Source organism: Piliocolobus tephrosceles, chromosome 1 (assembly GCF_002776525.5).
Source record: "Piliocolobus tephrosceles isolate RC106 chromosome 1, ASM277652v3, whole genome shotgun sequence".
Taxonomy (NCBI): domain Eukaryota; kingdom Metazoa; phylum Chordata; class Mammalia; order Primates; family Cercopithecidae; genus Piliocolobus; species Piliocolobus tephrosceles.
In genome coordinates, this window is record NC_045434.1 from 114,111,352 (window position 1) to 114,127,589 (window position 16,238).

Below are 16,238 nucleotides of genomic sequence, written 5' to 3' on the forward strand. Positions count from 1 at the left end.
AAATACAAATGCATATTCTGATAATTGAAACCATTTTGGAGATACAAATTTCTACAGGGTCTTTTGTTTCTTTTTCTCTTTTTTTTTAAAGGTCAGTCTGATTACAAATTTCTTGCTTCAACAAGGACCCACATTATCTGGGCCCAAGGAAGAAAGGAAGAAATACATATTTTTCAAGTTACAGATATAATATTTGCAAGACCCTAACATCTTAAGTCTTAAGAAAATAAAGTACCTAGTACATCATGAACACATAGCAAAAACGACTTCACTTTTGCCTCCCTGTTTTTTTTATGTGTGTTTTTTGGTGTTTTGTTTTGTTTTGTTTTGTTTTGAGACAGAGTTTCATTCTTGTTGCCCAGGCTGGAGTAGAGTGGCAAGGTCTCAGCTCACTGCAACCTTCACCTCCCGGGTTCAAGTGATTCTCCTGCCTCAGCCTCCCAAGTAGCTGGGATCACAGGCACCTGCCACCACACCTGGCTAACTTCTTTGTATTTTTAGTAGAGACAGGGTTTCACCATATTAGCCAGGTTGGTCTTGAACTCCTGACCTCAGGTGATCCACCTGCCTCAGCCTCTCAAAGTGCTGGAATTATAGGCACAAGCCACCATGCCCAGCCCTTGTTTTTGTATTTACATTTGGTAGGCACTATTAGCTAATAGTATGATATAGTTAAGAGCACAAACTTGGGAGAAAGACGCTAGCTGTGTGACTTTGTGTAAGTTCACTTACCTTACTGAGATTTGAGCTTCAATGGGAATAAGGTCCATTTCATAATGTTCTTGAGTGAAGGTTATAAGAAACTATGTAAAGGGCCTGGCACATGGGATAATGTGGTTGCTGTTACGATTTTTCACATGTATTAGGTACTTTATATATTCTTTGTTGTCATCTGTGAAATGGTTTATTAGCCCCATTTTGTAGGTGCGATTGAAAAATCGCCATTTGCCTTATCCAGTGCTTTAGCCAAACTGTTTTGCTTTAAGCGTGTGAAAGGTGATCTTTGTTTATCACCTTTGTGTCTGTCTCCAGCCTGCCTGCTCTACCTAAAATGATCTTTCCCCGGTTCCTGGCTATTGTAATTTTACTAGTTCTTCAGTTTAAGCCAAGCTACATGTATTACAAAACTTTCCGTCATCCTTCTCATTGGATACACAAAACCAAGTTCTCTCTCCTGCCTTTGAACTTTCCCTTCCCTTGATGAGAACTCCTCAAGGGCAGGAGGCTTAGCTTTGTAATCTCTGTGACCCCTGAAGCTCCTGGTACAGGGCATTCCACAACACACTCAAGTTTTGTCTTAAATAATAAATCATCGATGATTCTCTTTTTCTTCTTTCAGCTGATTTTTGGACTCATTGATTTGTTTGGGGAACTTTGAACGTAACCACTGAACACAGATATTAAGTTGATGGCAGTGGGATTTTTAGAAGAATTGAGTGGTTTTTTTTTTTTTTTCTGTTTTTTTATTTTTAAACAGGTGCTCCAATAAAAGCATTGAATAATTAACTTAAAAGTGATTTTTCTTTTATTTTCATTTCAGATATTTATAAAAAATTTTTATATCTATAGTACTCATTTGATGATAAGATACATTTTTATTGTGAATTATTATTCAGTTTCAGTTTACAGTAGAGAGATTCAGATTTCTGTGGAATCTATGAAACCAACCTGTGGAATTTTCTGAAACCATAATTTGAAGGATGGTACATGGTTATTACATTAGGCTTAGATGTATTTAAGACAAATTATTTATAAGAGAAAATTGGAAAGAATTACATTGACTTCTGTGAGTAGCAGATATGTGGAGCTATGATGGGTACTATACTTCATCAGAAACTAAAAACAATGTCAAGTACCACTTGTGCTTTATCAAGTTTTGTTTACCACGAAAAAGTGTAAGTTTGTTTTTCTGCCATTTTGAAAGAAAGTAAGTGCAGGAAACTAGAAATTGCTATATATTCAGCAAGCAGCTGTTCCTTTTATTTTGGTTTAGAAAGGCAAGTATTTCATAAATAAGAACAATAATTACTACTCTGAAACTGAGATTTAGTATGGTTTCTTTTCATTTTCTACATCTGACTGAAGACTAACAGGATGTTCTCCATCTGTGAATAACAACAGGGGGTAACTCATATTGTTAATGGCCTGAGTAACGAGGACAGCTATTAGGTAGGTGTCATGTACATCCAGACAACAGGGAGAGATTATCATTTACTTAATCTTCCATATACATGTGGAAAATCTACCATTAAATTGGTCATCCTTATATTGTATTTATGTGCTGAGGAGTTCATGTGTTTGATAACAAAAGTATCTTTATCAAAAATATGTTTGCTTCTTTTTTCCAAAGGAACTTGTAGAGTACTACAAGCATCATTCTCTCAAGGAAGGGTTCAGAACCTTAGATACAACTCTGCAGTTTCCATACAAGGAGCCAGAACATTCAACTGGACAGAGGGTTAATAGAGCAGGCAACAGCTGTGAGTATTATAATTGAGAATACAATTTACTGTCACGTAAAAATTAGATGCACAATAACATTAAACATCTTCATTCCAAATTTTAACATGTAACCAATGGATGTGCTAATACATGAGCAAGGACTTTTTTTCTGGAGTTCAGTAGAGTCAGATGGACCAACAGGCTTGTGAACACATCTAATTATAGATCTTTATGGCAAATTAAAAATTATGTTTATATTCAAAAATCCATCAGAAATGTAAAAGATATGCTAATATTTACATTTTATACTTTTCATTGACTTTAATATTAACTAAACTCTTTTTAACTTACATGTAATGTGTGTGGTCATAATTCTGTTTGAGTAATAGTATTTAAGCAGGGCTGGTACACAGCTCTCCAGTTCGCCTAGTATCTCAAATCTGCTTATGGTATATTTCAGTGACTACTTTCAGAATTTTGATATTACTAATGTGTTTTTTTGGATGCTAGTATTTCTAAAACCATACATTAGCCACTTTCTTTCAGACTGAGCCCTGTGCCACAACTAATCACAAAAGATTAGCATGCAAACAAAAACATGTTATGGTTGGACTGTGAGTCTAAGTTGAAAACCTTTTTTCTCATCGTTTAATGTTACATAATATTCCTGGAGATAGATATAGCACGTAACAAAAAAAAAAATTGAAAAATGTCATCAAGAAGGTGTGATTTTATTCTCTTAATTTGATATCATTTTATTTTTTTAAATAAGTGTTTTGGGGAAGAAATGAATACAATTTCATTACTCTTAGAATCTTTAGCTTAAGCAAAACTAGGATATCTAGAGGTATTTGAAAACAGAATTTGCATCAGTGTAATATAACTTAATATTTTTCCCTAAAAGCAGAAACTAAAAGGGGAACAGGTAATGCTCTGGGTTTCAACAACATCAGTGAAGTTTTATACATTTCAATTTAAGTAAACAAACAATCTGTCACATCAACTGACATGTTTTTTATTCAAGTAACTTAATAGATGTTCTCCTCACAGTGATCAATGGTGTATGCCTAAGCTCGTACAATGAAAGTAGAGTGAACTTTATGTTAAAACTTTAAACACCGATTACATTTTATCTTGTTATTTTATAGCCCAGGATTACCTGATTATTTTAGATTCTCAAATAGGCATAATTTTTGCTCATTCAAAAATGGAAGTTTTCTCTAAAAACAATTTTCCTACAAATTTCTTAAAACTCTGTTGAACCTATGACATTTCCCCCAGCATGAAACATGTAATTTTCAAAGCTCTGTTTCTTTACCTTCCCAGCAGCAAGAGATAATGAAAGTTGCCAGGGAGTTTGGTTAGATGAAAAATCCTGTTTGAGTCGTTCACTTAGCTCTAGAGAACCTAGGAGGGAGAAGTGGGTAGACAGGGAGAACAGATGTCCCATGTTAGGTAGGAAGGTCACTACCCCTCATATTTCACTCTGTGGTTCACTCCCAGCCAATTCCTTAGTGTTTAATACATGGAAGTACTCAGAGAATGTCGCCAGCAATGAATGAAGTTGCCTAACTTAAAATGTTGTCTCATGTTTAATGAAGTTTTTAATGTTCAAACTTATTTGATAACTAAGAAGGGAATTACAGGGCATTTTAAGCATAGGCAGTAGAATGTCTTTGAATATCCATGATAGCCCCAGATAAATTTTTCAACTAATAAAGTCATGAGTTCAAACTTCCCTACCCAGTCTTTTTAAGAAATTCTGACAACTTAAGTCAAGCCACTAAAACTTTTTTTTGTAATTGTGAAGGGAAATCAAACAATTCATTTAAAATTTTATATTTGTTGTAGTTTGGTTTTGTTCATGAATTATTCATTCGTTAAACAGATATATATTAAACATCTAACACACTCAAGGCACTGTTCTGGTTCTGTGATATAGCAATTAAGAAGACAAAGTTCCTACCTTTATGGAGTTTACCTTTTAATGGGGAGACTCAGGCAAGTCTGGCTTGGAGGAGTTTCATATTTTTATATAGAGTGGTCAGGGAAGATCTCCCTCATAAAGTGACTTAAAAGGAAAGAAGGGTAGTGGGTTAGTAATGATTGCACTGTGGTTAACACTCCAAGGTTAGTCATTCGTTACTGCAAAGAAGGATTACAATCTTAGATCAAATTTGTGATACAACCCCAATGATTGATTTACTTTATACTAACTTTGTATAAAATTAGAGGAAGACTAAGATGGTTCTGGGAACTAAATGATGTGTTCTATATAAAGCACTTAGGATAGTGCTCTTACATGGTAAACGGTAAAAGTTACTGCTGACTCTACAACTTCTACTTCCTCTACTACTGCTGCTACTTCTAACTCTTATTCTAACACAGCACTTTCCTATATTTCTAAGGCTTGAATACATTTGCTAATTATGACTCATAGCAATGTACATCTTTGCCTTTATGATATTTTAAATATAACTTGCTTATTTTTATACCAAGACTTGATAAAAGTTCACCCTTAAAGAAAGACTGCTTCTGTTTTTATGCATTTTATACATCCCAGGAAGTGACATGTTTGTATATAGAAAGATTGTGCAAGATGTCTTCATATTGCTTACTTTTGGTTCATAGCTTTAGGTATGCTGCTATCATCTAAAAATAACATTCACCAAGCAGTATTACCTTGGGATACTGGGTTGGACAGAAATGGCATCTCCATTACTTCTAAAAGGCCTTGGAGGATACAGAGCAGGCAAGGTAAAGCTTGGAACCATTCTGTGTTCTGAGTAGAGGTTGAGAATAGAACTTCAACTCCTGAAACCTGCTGTTTTTTATTCTTATTATTTTTAAATAATCTAGTCACCTTGGAAAAGAAAGCCCCAGGACACTGTAGAGGCCACTTACTTTTGGGCTACTCTAGGTTAGAATGTCCTTAGAATGTTTACCAATTATTTTTTCAAGTATGTACAATGTGATAAGATTATGACAGGACTATCTTATGCAAATGCAAAATAACATTTAAAAAGATGCTGATTAGAATTAAGCAAGTGTCCAAAGTATTAGGCAAGGAGCATAACATTTTAAAGTTAGGAGCCCATTGTAGGCCATCTCTCAGCCTGTCTCCCAGAGAGATGGGATTTTATCTTTGTCTTTGGAATGACTTAAGAACATTTCTAACTGAGAAGAAAAGAGAGAAAGAAAAAGAACAAAGGGAGAACTCAGGCATAGCAGGGAGCTATTGGGCTTCCCCTAGAAACTTCAGTGACTCCGTGAAAGTTGTTCTGTAGATCTTTGTAAAAATCCCATTATTTTCCAAAATGGTCATCTCAAACCTGCCTTAGATTGCTTTAGGTTTACCTGTAGGGCTTGCATATTTGTAGGGCATTAAATTGACTTTTGCCTTTCTTGCTCTACAATGAACACTTAATTATTTTCAGGTCTGCCAGAGTAGCTGTCTGACCTTAGGCAAGTCACTTAGCCTGTCTGGGCCTTAGCTTTCTCATCTCATGAATGAGGAATGAGATTAGAGATTTTATAATGTTCTTTTAAAAATAGCATCTTAGGTTTTTTCCTTTGTGTGCATGAGAGAAGCAGGTAAGGTAATGTTAGCAGATTGATGCATCAGGAAAAGCTGTATGATTAGCTATTTGTGACCCATAAGCGGAACTTAAATATTTTGCCTAGCTTTTATTTGTAGAGAATTTGTTGGGCCGCAGAGTAGAGTTGGGTAATTTTTTTAAATGGCTGTCGCTGTATTTATATAATATCCAAGTGTCTTATGTAAGAACTTATTAATTACAAAAGAGTAATAGTAATAACCAAGTGATCAAAGTTAACGTCACTAATTATGGGACAAATAAATATCATGTACCTCCTAATATAATGCTCCCAGTAGGACACGCCAACACTTTGGTGGTATTATTGTCCCCAAAAAGCGTAAGTGGAATCTAATCCTGAGGAAACATCAGACAATTCCAAACTAAAAGACATTCTGCAAAATAATTGGTCTATATTTTAAAAATTTCAATGTCATTAAAGAAAAAGAAAGTCTGAGGAACTGCTTCAGATTAAAGGAGACCAACAGATATGACAACTACATATAACATGTGGTTTGGACTGAATCCTAGAACAGGGGTTGAGAAGATACGTGTATATATACACACACACGTGTGTGTAAATATATGTGTGTGTGTATAGTAACATATATTTTGTATATGTTATAAAACGTGTATATATGTTGCTATAAAAGATGTGATACAAGTGGCAAATTTTGAATAAATTCTCTTAAGAAATAGTAGCACATCAAAACAATTTTCTGCTTTTGATAATTGTACTGTGGTTATACAAGAGAAGAGAATATCTCTGTTTTTAGGGAACATGTGCTGAGTATTTAGCAATAAGGGGCATTATGTCTGCAATTTATTCTCAAGTGGCTCAGGAAAAATACATAGATTGATAAAGCAAACATCATAAATTGTTAACATTTGGGGAGTCTGAATGAAAAATATGTGGGAATTCCTTTTGTTATCCTTGCTACTTTAAGTCTGAAATATTTCAGAATAGAAGTTTTCAGTTGTGGAGATGATCCCGTTTGCTGGCTGTATCTGAAGAATTGGGGGGTAGTGATAGTGTCCTTCTTTTGCCTGCTTCAGACATAGAAGGGTCTGGTCTGTTAATTTCAGGACATGTGGAACACTAGCCTATACTGAACAGATCATATTTGGTTTTTTTTGGTTTTTTTTTTTGTTTTTTTATTATTATTATACTTTAAGTTCTAGGGTACACGTGCATAACGTGCAGGTTTGTTACATATGTATATTTGTGCCATGTTGGTGTGCTGCACCCATCAACTCGTCAGCACCCATCAACTCGTCATTTACATCAGGTATAACTCCCCATGCAATCCCTTCCCCCTCCCCCCTCCCCATGATAGGCCCCAGTGCGTGATGTTCCCCTTCCCGAGTCCAAGTGATCTCATTGTTCAGTTCCCACCTATGAGTGAGAACATGCGGTGTTTGGTTTTCTGTTCTTGCGATAGTTTGCTAAGAATGATGGTTTCCAGCTGCATCCATGTCCCTACAAAGGACACAAACTCATCCTTTTTTATGGCTGCATAGTATTCCATGGTGTATATGTGCCATATTTTCTTAATCCAGTCTGTCACTGATGGACATTTGGGTTGATTCCAAGTCTTTGCTATTGTGAATAGTGCCACAATAAACATACGTGTGCATGTGTCTTTATAGCAGCATGATTTATAATCCTTTGGGTATATACCCAGTAATGGGATGGCTGGGTCATATGGTACTTCTAGTTCTAGATCCTTGAGGAATCGCCATACTGTTATCCATAATGGTTGAAGTAGTTTACAATCCCACCAACAGTGTACAAGTGTCCCTATTTCTCCACATCCTCTCCAGCACCTGTTGTTTCCTGACTTTTTAATGATCGCCATTCTAACTGGTATGAGATGGTATCTCATTGTGGTTTTGATTTGCATTTCTCTGATGGCCAGTGATGATGAGCATTTTTTCGTGTGTCTGTTGGCTATATGAATGTCTTCTTTTGAGAAATGTCTTGAACAGATCATATTTGAAGCCATCTGTTCCTTACCTGGGACCTCATTGGATCTCTTTCCTTCCTTCCTTCCTTCCTTCCTTCCTTCCTTCCTTCTTTCCTTCCTTCCTTCCTTCCTTCCTTCCTTCATTCATCCTTCTATCCTGCAAATATTTTGAATACTTAGCATATGCTAGGCCCTGTGCTAAATACTGGAATTATAATAGTGAATAAGATTCACAATCTGGTGAACAAGAACAGACAAAAACAAACGCCTTCAATAATCATAAATTTGATCATCTTTATGAAGCTGAAGCATAAGTACAAGGAAATGGGAGCAAGGCCATTTAGCCTGTAGGGTCAGAGAAGGACTTTTTGAAGAAGTGACAGTCAGACTAAACTTAAAGGATCTATGAGAGCTGTCAGGGTGTGGGGTGGTGGCCAATAGGGAACCTGCATAGCGAAGAGGTCACTTGTGTGAAGGCTCATAAGCAGTAGAGAACTTTGTATGTTTAAGGAACTGAAAAAGGACCAATGTGTTGGGAGTATAGTGAGTGGATTCTGATATTTGCAGCAGAAAAATACTGAAGTTTTACAGACAGAAAATGACATGAACTAATTTACATTGTTTTGAAAGACCACTGACTGCTCCTGAGGAGTGGCCTGGAGGGAGGCATGCACAGAGGGGAGATGAGTTAGGAGGCTATTGCAGGTGTCCATGAGAGGAATAAGCATGCTTTGCGCATGAGTTGCATAGTGACAGAAGAGAAGGAAAGTAGCAGGTTTGCATATATCTTAGAGGTTGAGTGGATTGGATAAAGGATTTGAAATCAAATTAGCACAATTATGGTACATAAGTATTTGCTTTGGACAACTGGCAAGTGATAAAACCATTGACAAACCAGGAAACAGAAGAGATAGAACAGATTTAAGAGAAAAGGTAATATATTCAGTTTTGCAGTGTTTAGATACCTGCAGATATTCAATGATTCAGGATGCAGCTGGCACTGAGAAGAGTAGTCTAGATTGAAGGTAGAATTTTATGAATCATTAGTACTTCATTTCATAGTTCACATACAGTATAATGATGTGAGAATTATAGGCATCTGTATATAGGCTTAATTTCTTCTGGTGCATTGTTCTCTGGAGCCCTAGGAGCCAGGACCCTTGGCGTGTCATTCTCAATCGTACTTTTGCATATGCCTTGCATGAAATAGCCTCAGAAGGGGCTAAATAAGTGAAGTCAGAGTCTAAGGTTCACAGGGGACACAGCAGATATTAGAGTGGTAAGTTGATACTGGAAAAGCATGGGAATATGGGTGAGTTTGAAAGCAAAATGTAGATCATCATGTTCCTTTCAGTGTGGTGACAAATAGTGTAGAAATTCTTCAAAGATTGATGAAGGCTACTTTTGTCATTGGAGCCATAAGGTTGACCTTGCAGGAAGAAGTAGAAGCCAGAACAGAGCCTAGGCTGCCTCTCTGGGTGTGGTCTCTTTCCTGCCACCCACAGTCCCCATTATTCTATTCACCATCCAACAACATGCTTACCCTTCATTTTTGTCTGTATTTTGGGCAGAAACAGAAACTTGGATAATTTTTGTCATATTTATTTAACTCACTAGAACATAAAGTAGCATTCTTATTCCTGATAATTCCTTAAACATCCTAATAATTCCTTAACTACTATTTATTAGTTATGTTACAATATAATGGAGACAATATTTATTATCTCCTTCATACAGGTTCCCAAACATCCACTTAACTTAGTTTCTCCCTTGTCCTTTTAATTCAGCATTCCCATATTCATCTGCCTTTATTTTCTGATTTTATTGTATCCTCAGTTTTTTGTCATCTTTTCCTCAGTCATTTTGCAATTGGGTTTGATATGATCTAATTTTATTTCAGTAATTTAAATATTTGTTTTAATCTCGTTATATTAGTTTCCTAGAACTACTATAAAATTACCATAAGCTGAGTGGCTTAAAACAACAGAAATTTACTCTCTCACCCTTCTGGAGGTCAGGAGTTGAAGATCAAAGTATTAGCAGGGCTAATTCTTTCTGGAGATTCTGAGGGAGAATCCCTCCCAGGCTCCTCTCCCAGTTTCTAGTGTCAATCCTTGGTGTGGCTTGGTTCATAGATGCACTGCTCCAGTCTCTGCTGGTCTTCATGTCACCTTCTCTGTGTATCATTGTCCCTTCTTTTCTCTTATGGACACTTGTCATTGGATTTAGGGTCCACCCAAATACGGCTTGATCTCATTTTGAGATCCTTAACTGAATTACATCTGCAAAGACCTCTGTTTCAAATAAAATCACATTCACAGGTTCACAGGTTCTGGGTGGGCATACCTTTTTGAAGGGCCACCATTTGACCTGCTACAGTTTCGTTGTATTAATTTTAAACTTTTCTCTAAAATGTTCCATCCTTATTCTAATTTTTCTTTTTGTCATTTTTGTAACTTGGAGTTATAAGGGGACTCTACATTATTAGAGCAGTCAGGCAGTCAGTGAATAGGATTTACAAAAGAAAAACACTACCTTAATACAAAAAAAAAAAAAAGTGTTTTCAGTGAATTGTATCGCTTTTCCGCGGTGAAATGCCTTATCTTTCTGAGAGACTGCACTTCCTGCCAATGCAGGCTCCTAAACAATACTTGCATGGCCATTTGTCTGAAATATTGTATTAAATATTTGATATGGAATAAGAGTACCTAAGAATTCTGAAATTCAATAATTTGATGATTAGCAGGACACTCTTACTTTTCAGACCCCTTTTACATATATTAGATCAATATCTCCAGTGGAGTATTCCAGGAATCTCTAGCCCTGTGACAAGTACCATGAAGATACATCTTTTGTCAAACAGTTATATGAGAAATGCTGCTAGTATGATATATTCCCTTCTAGGAAAGTGACAGTTTATCTAGAGTTTTCCCCAGTTTATTTCATCATGCAACACTGTCTCGTAGTGTTTAATGCTCATGTTAGGAGCCTTAAAAGAGTTAGTAGGTGTGAAATACTGAGTATAGTGTCTCACATGTGGGAAGTGCTATGTGTTTTGCTCCTGCTATTACTATTGCTGCTCCTGCTACCACTTCCAATACTGTTACCCAGTGTGAAGTGTTACATTAGCCTCATTTGACAATTTTAAGTATATTTATAAAGTCCTTCTCCTTTTCCCTGATACTTTGGTTTTTACTTCTGTTTCCTGGGGCTTGGCCCCACTCTTCCAGTATACACACTATTCTATGGACTAAGTTAGTTATAACATATTGCTGACATTTTTATATTCTTCTCTCTCAGTACGTCTATGGTGTCCACAGAATTTACAGTTCTTGAGCAACTGATCAACTGCAATTGTACATCTTCATTAGTAAGTGATGCTGGGCTTCTCTTTTTTTACTTACTTACTTCAGGATCTTTACTAGCTACTCTAAGGCATTTTTATTCTGAGCCTGATGGCTTTAAAAGTTAGCAACTGGTATCCAGGATCCCTTCAGAATATGGCTTATGGGTGTAAATTCTACAGATTCAGATACCTCATTCAGTGCTATATTTTAAATGTTTCAAGGCTCAGAAGCAGTACTTACAATCTTAGAATTTCTCATCTTTTATACTGTTCATTAATACTTTTATACTGTCTCATATAACCTCATCTTCTAAATTGAAAACTGATCTCGGCCAGGCTCAGTGGCTCATGCCTATAATCCCCAGCACTTTGAGAGGCCGAAGCAGGTGGATCATTTGAGGTTAGGAGTTTGAAACCTGCCTGGCCAACATGGTGAAACCCCGTCTTTACTAAGAATACAAAAATTAGCCAGTTGTGGTGGCAAGCATCTGTAATCCCAGCTACTCTGGAGGCTGAGGCAAAAGAATTGCTTGAACCCAGGAGGTGGAGGTTGTAGTGAGCCAAGATGGCACCACTGCACTCCAGCCTGGGCAACAGAGGAAGACTCAATATCAAAAATACATACATACATACATATACACACACACACATACATAACTGGTCTCAGTGCAGTTAATATATGTAACATTCCCTAATTTACCATAGTGCTTTCATATAGCAGCCCTGATCCAAGAATTTGATTTTACTAGTCTCTTGCTTGAAAAACAAACAGAAATTCATCTAAATTGGGAGAAAGTCCCATTTTTTCTTCCTAAAAATTTAACCAGGATCCTAGCTATGAGGATCAATGCTGATATCTCTCTTTTTCCTGATATTGACTGATATTTGACTTTCTCTGCTGAATCCCAAATCTGCATAAGGTAGCAGGTTTTAACTCTACAACTCTCTTGCTCTTAATAGCATTAATAAGCTGACTACATATTCAGCTAGGGTTTCCTTTCATTAAGTCATACTTTCATTCATTGCTTCGTGCATTCAACATTTGTTGAGCCTCTGCTTGCACTAAATACTCTATCACACACACGTCTCAAGTGTTATATACAATATAGCTTAACATCTGAACAATAGCTAGGAATGCCAGAGAAACTCTTCTTGTGTCTAGGCACTTCAAACTTACCATCCACATTAGCCCTAATACAGGTTTTTTTAAACAAGTATGTTCTATAACACTCCTGAGAAGTCATCATCAGGCTTTGCTTGAACACTCAGGGGACTTTATGTTCCATACCACACAAAACACCCTATTTTCTGAACAAAATTAAGTTTTTTTTTCTTATATTGATCTAGAAATTTGATTTACTATAGCTATTTGCTATGATTAGTTCAAAATAAATATATATTCTTCCTACCAAGGTAACCCCAAATATACTATAAAATAATGTATATTCAAAATAAATATACTATATACTCTCCCTCTCATGATAACTTTTCATCTAGTATGTTCTTTCCCCTTCCCCACGCTTCCTTCCTACCTCGTCATTCCTTCCTTTTCTTTTCTTTTCTAAAATAATTAATCAATTCCTCATCATATAAATGGTTGTCAATCTCTCACCATCTTCACCATCCTCTGACAAATGCACTCCAATTTGTCAGACTGGGCACAAAAATTTCAATATTGCCTGACTCATTGGCTGAGATTTTTCTTTATTCAAAACTCATTCTTCCCCAGTTCATTTCCACCCTTCTCTTTCTCCTTCCTCCTCAAAGGGTATAGTGCTACATGTTTGAATTGAATCCAAGCACTTCTTTCCTCATTTATTCTTTAGTTGTTGCATCCTCACCATTAACCTCCTCCATAGTTCCCCACATTCATTCATTCATTATTCATTAATGCATTCATTCAACAAATCTTAATTGAGAGCCTACTTCAGGGCAGGCACTGTTAAAATACAGCAGTGAATAGCATGGATAAAATTCCCTGCCCTTATGGAGATTCCACTTGCCAGTAGGGAAGGTAGCTAATGGATTTAGAAAAATAATTGAGTGTATTATGTTAGACGTTACTGAGTGCTCTGGGAAAAAAAAAAAAAAAAACCCTACCAAAGGAGTGGTACTCATGAGTGCTGAGGGATGGCTTACAATTTTTAACTGGGCTGGTTGGGTGAATAAAACTATAGTATCATTTTCCCTCTTTCTGGCAGCATAGCAGAAAGCTGGTTCATCATTTCTGAGTTAGTTCAATGGTAGAGCAGGCTGACACCAGCCACTGGCTCTAGAAGCTCCCCTTTCTAACAGGCCACTTGTGTGACCTGGGAGCTTCTGTTACTATTAGCTTGCATAAATATCCAGTCAATACATAGAGCAGGATGCTGAAACTGTAACCACAGTGTGTGCAGAGCATTTGTGCCTCACTTCAGCGGTAGGACAATGGGAGTTTGGGAGATTGCAGGCACTCTACCTGCTTCTCTGCTTATGTGTTGTTCCCACAATAAGCTCTGTTTCTGTCAGCATCACATGGCACTAGTGGTGCGGATCCATAACTATTTTATAGGACATGACAGCAGGCCTCATTGTGAAGGTTGCATTTGAGTCAAGACTCAAGGAGGTGAAAGAGAGAATTGCCAGTGCTAAGGAAGGGGGGTATGTCTGACTGAGCAATGTGGCCAGAGCAGAAGGACCAAGAGGAAGAGTAGCCGGAGATGAGATTCAAGGGATAAGTGAGGCCAGATCACTTAAGGCCTTAAAGCTTTTACTCTTGAAGAAACTGGAAACCACTGGAGGGATTTAGGCAAAGGAGAAACATGGTCTGCCTTTAAAGTTTTAATAGGATTATTCTAGCTTCTGTATTATAAAAAAGACCATGAAAAAGAGATGACAAGGTAGGCGCAGGAAGACCAGTTAGGCCCATACAGCAATCAAGGTAAGTAATGATAGTGACCTGGAACAGTGCATGGCCATATAGGTGACTATATTTATATTTTGAGGGTGATCCAAAAGGATATTATGACACATCAGATGTGATGTGTAATAGTAAGAGAAGACCTAAGAATAACTCTAAGGATTTTGCCCTGAGCAACTGGAGTTTGGAAGGTTTTGTTTTGTGTTGAGGGCTCCAGTAGAGCCTAAAGTCTAATCATAGCATTCTCAATCCAAAATGAATCATTTCCATATCTCTGCATAATTTCTGTGTCTATCTCTTCACTAATTTCTGAGCTCCTTTGATGTCAGAAGCTCTACCTATCATTGTATCTCCTGTAATATCTTAGCACAGTCTTTGGCACATTAGCCATATAATAAACGTCTGCCAGATATTTTTTAAATATGGATTTAGAATTAACATCTTGATAAACCATATGCATATAAATAATCTGAAATCCCTAGGCAGTTTCCCATAGCAGTAAGAAAGACCTTATACTTACTTTGTTTTCTTGCTAATAGCTTTATATGTTTATACTCTGTAGCATTGAATACTAAGTAGTGGTTTATTTTTTACAATAATCCTAGACATAGTTTTCCTTGTTACAGCTTTGGATTTTGGGTTAACAGAAATTTGTCAACTTACCATTCAATTAAATGAAATTAATCTAAATTGTTCCTAGTTTTTTTCAGTGGCAATATATAAAATATACAATAAGCACTAAACAACGGGGTTTTAGGTCATTTTGTTTGGGAGAGATTGGGAGCAGTTAGTTGATACTCTGTCTATGAATTTTGCAGGGCATCTAAAACAATATGCCTGAGTTCTAAAATAAAACCAGGGTAAGGATCACAAATTTAAATTAAGCATTCATTAAATTCTCAGCATGTTCTCTGCTGTTAGGCCATCTGTAGACAATCTTGGCAAAAAGAACCTCGTAGACTGCTAATCAAAGCATCCCACTTAGGAGTACAGTTCTTCAGGAAAACATCTAGGGCCACTGCTGGGCAGCAAACGCAAGTGATCACTGTGTTGACGGTACCATTGGCCCAGTCTTCTCATATTCTTACTAACAACTTTTTGTTACCAAAGTGAGTGAGAACACATGTGCTTGTTACAACTAAAAACTGAGTGTTGAGGAATGTCTATGGCAGAGAATACTTAGCAAATAACTTAGGGTAATGTTCTCTGATACATGTAATGGATAATTGTTAGTTCAAAAATACTTAGGATTTGATAACTACTACCTGAAGGAAGAGTGTCAATTGAGATTGGTTTCCAATGTGTAAAAATTTCAAATATTACTGAAAACTGAGTAAATTTTCATTTGCTCATGAATATTAATAGCACAATCAAGGCAGAACATAATACTTTAAAGCAGTCCTTAGCCTTGGCAACAAAAGTATAGGCATCAAATATCCAGTCACTCGTACTTTTTTATCCTACCATAAACACTGTGTTCTTTTTCTTTTTAATTGACGTTCTTCTGTGTTTTGTGGCTTTATCTTCTCAATCAGATCTCAGAACTGAATAATAACCACTAATGATTTGCCAATCAGTTATTATGGCTATGCTGATAACTTCTATTCCCAGTTTATTTATTTAACAGATAACTTCTGTTCATATTAGGTAATGTTAGTACTACAGGTTTTGCTTAACTTGAAAAACTTGATAAATAATATTTGACTGTGCTCTTAATAGTTCCTAATTGGAAACATTAAGTCACTAAATTATAAGCCACTGAGGCATTTGCTAATAATGCCCCACGAATGTTAGCTCAATTGAGAGCCAGGTGTCATACACATGCAAAATAACCAGATACCTACCTAAGTGTGATGGTCTCTCTAAGCAAGGTGTCCTCCCTTGTCTGTGCTAATATGGAGTTGAAAGTGTTTGTAAAAGGGGGAAAGTTAGGCCCTTAAATGAAGCATCCAGTTTGCAAATGATTACCTATTGAAAAAGGTCACAGT

General features: G+C 36.6%; 1 protein-coding gene across 2 annotated transcripts in view; it reads left to right on the forward strand.

Annotated features, from left to right (window-relative positions):
• VAV3 (vav guanine nucleotide exchange factor 3) overlaps positions 1 to 16,238 on the forward strand; it is a 413,795-nt gene that overhangs the window by 387,506 nt on the left and 10,051 nt on the right. For both annotated transcript variants that reach the window (XM_023197184.3, XM_023197185.2), the window contains exon 25: positions 2,351 to 2,480. In XM_023197184.3, coding sequence (XP_023052952.2) covers positions 2,351 to 2,480 — 130 coding nt within the window. The remainder of the gene's footprint in view (positions 1 to 2,350; positions 2,481 to 16,238) is intronic.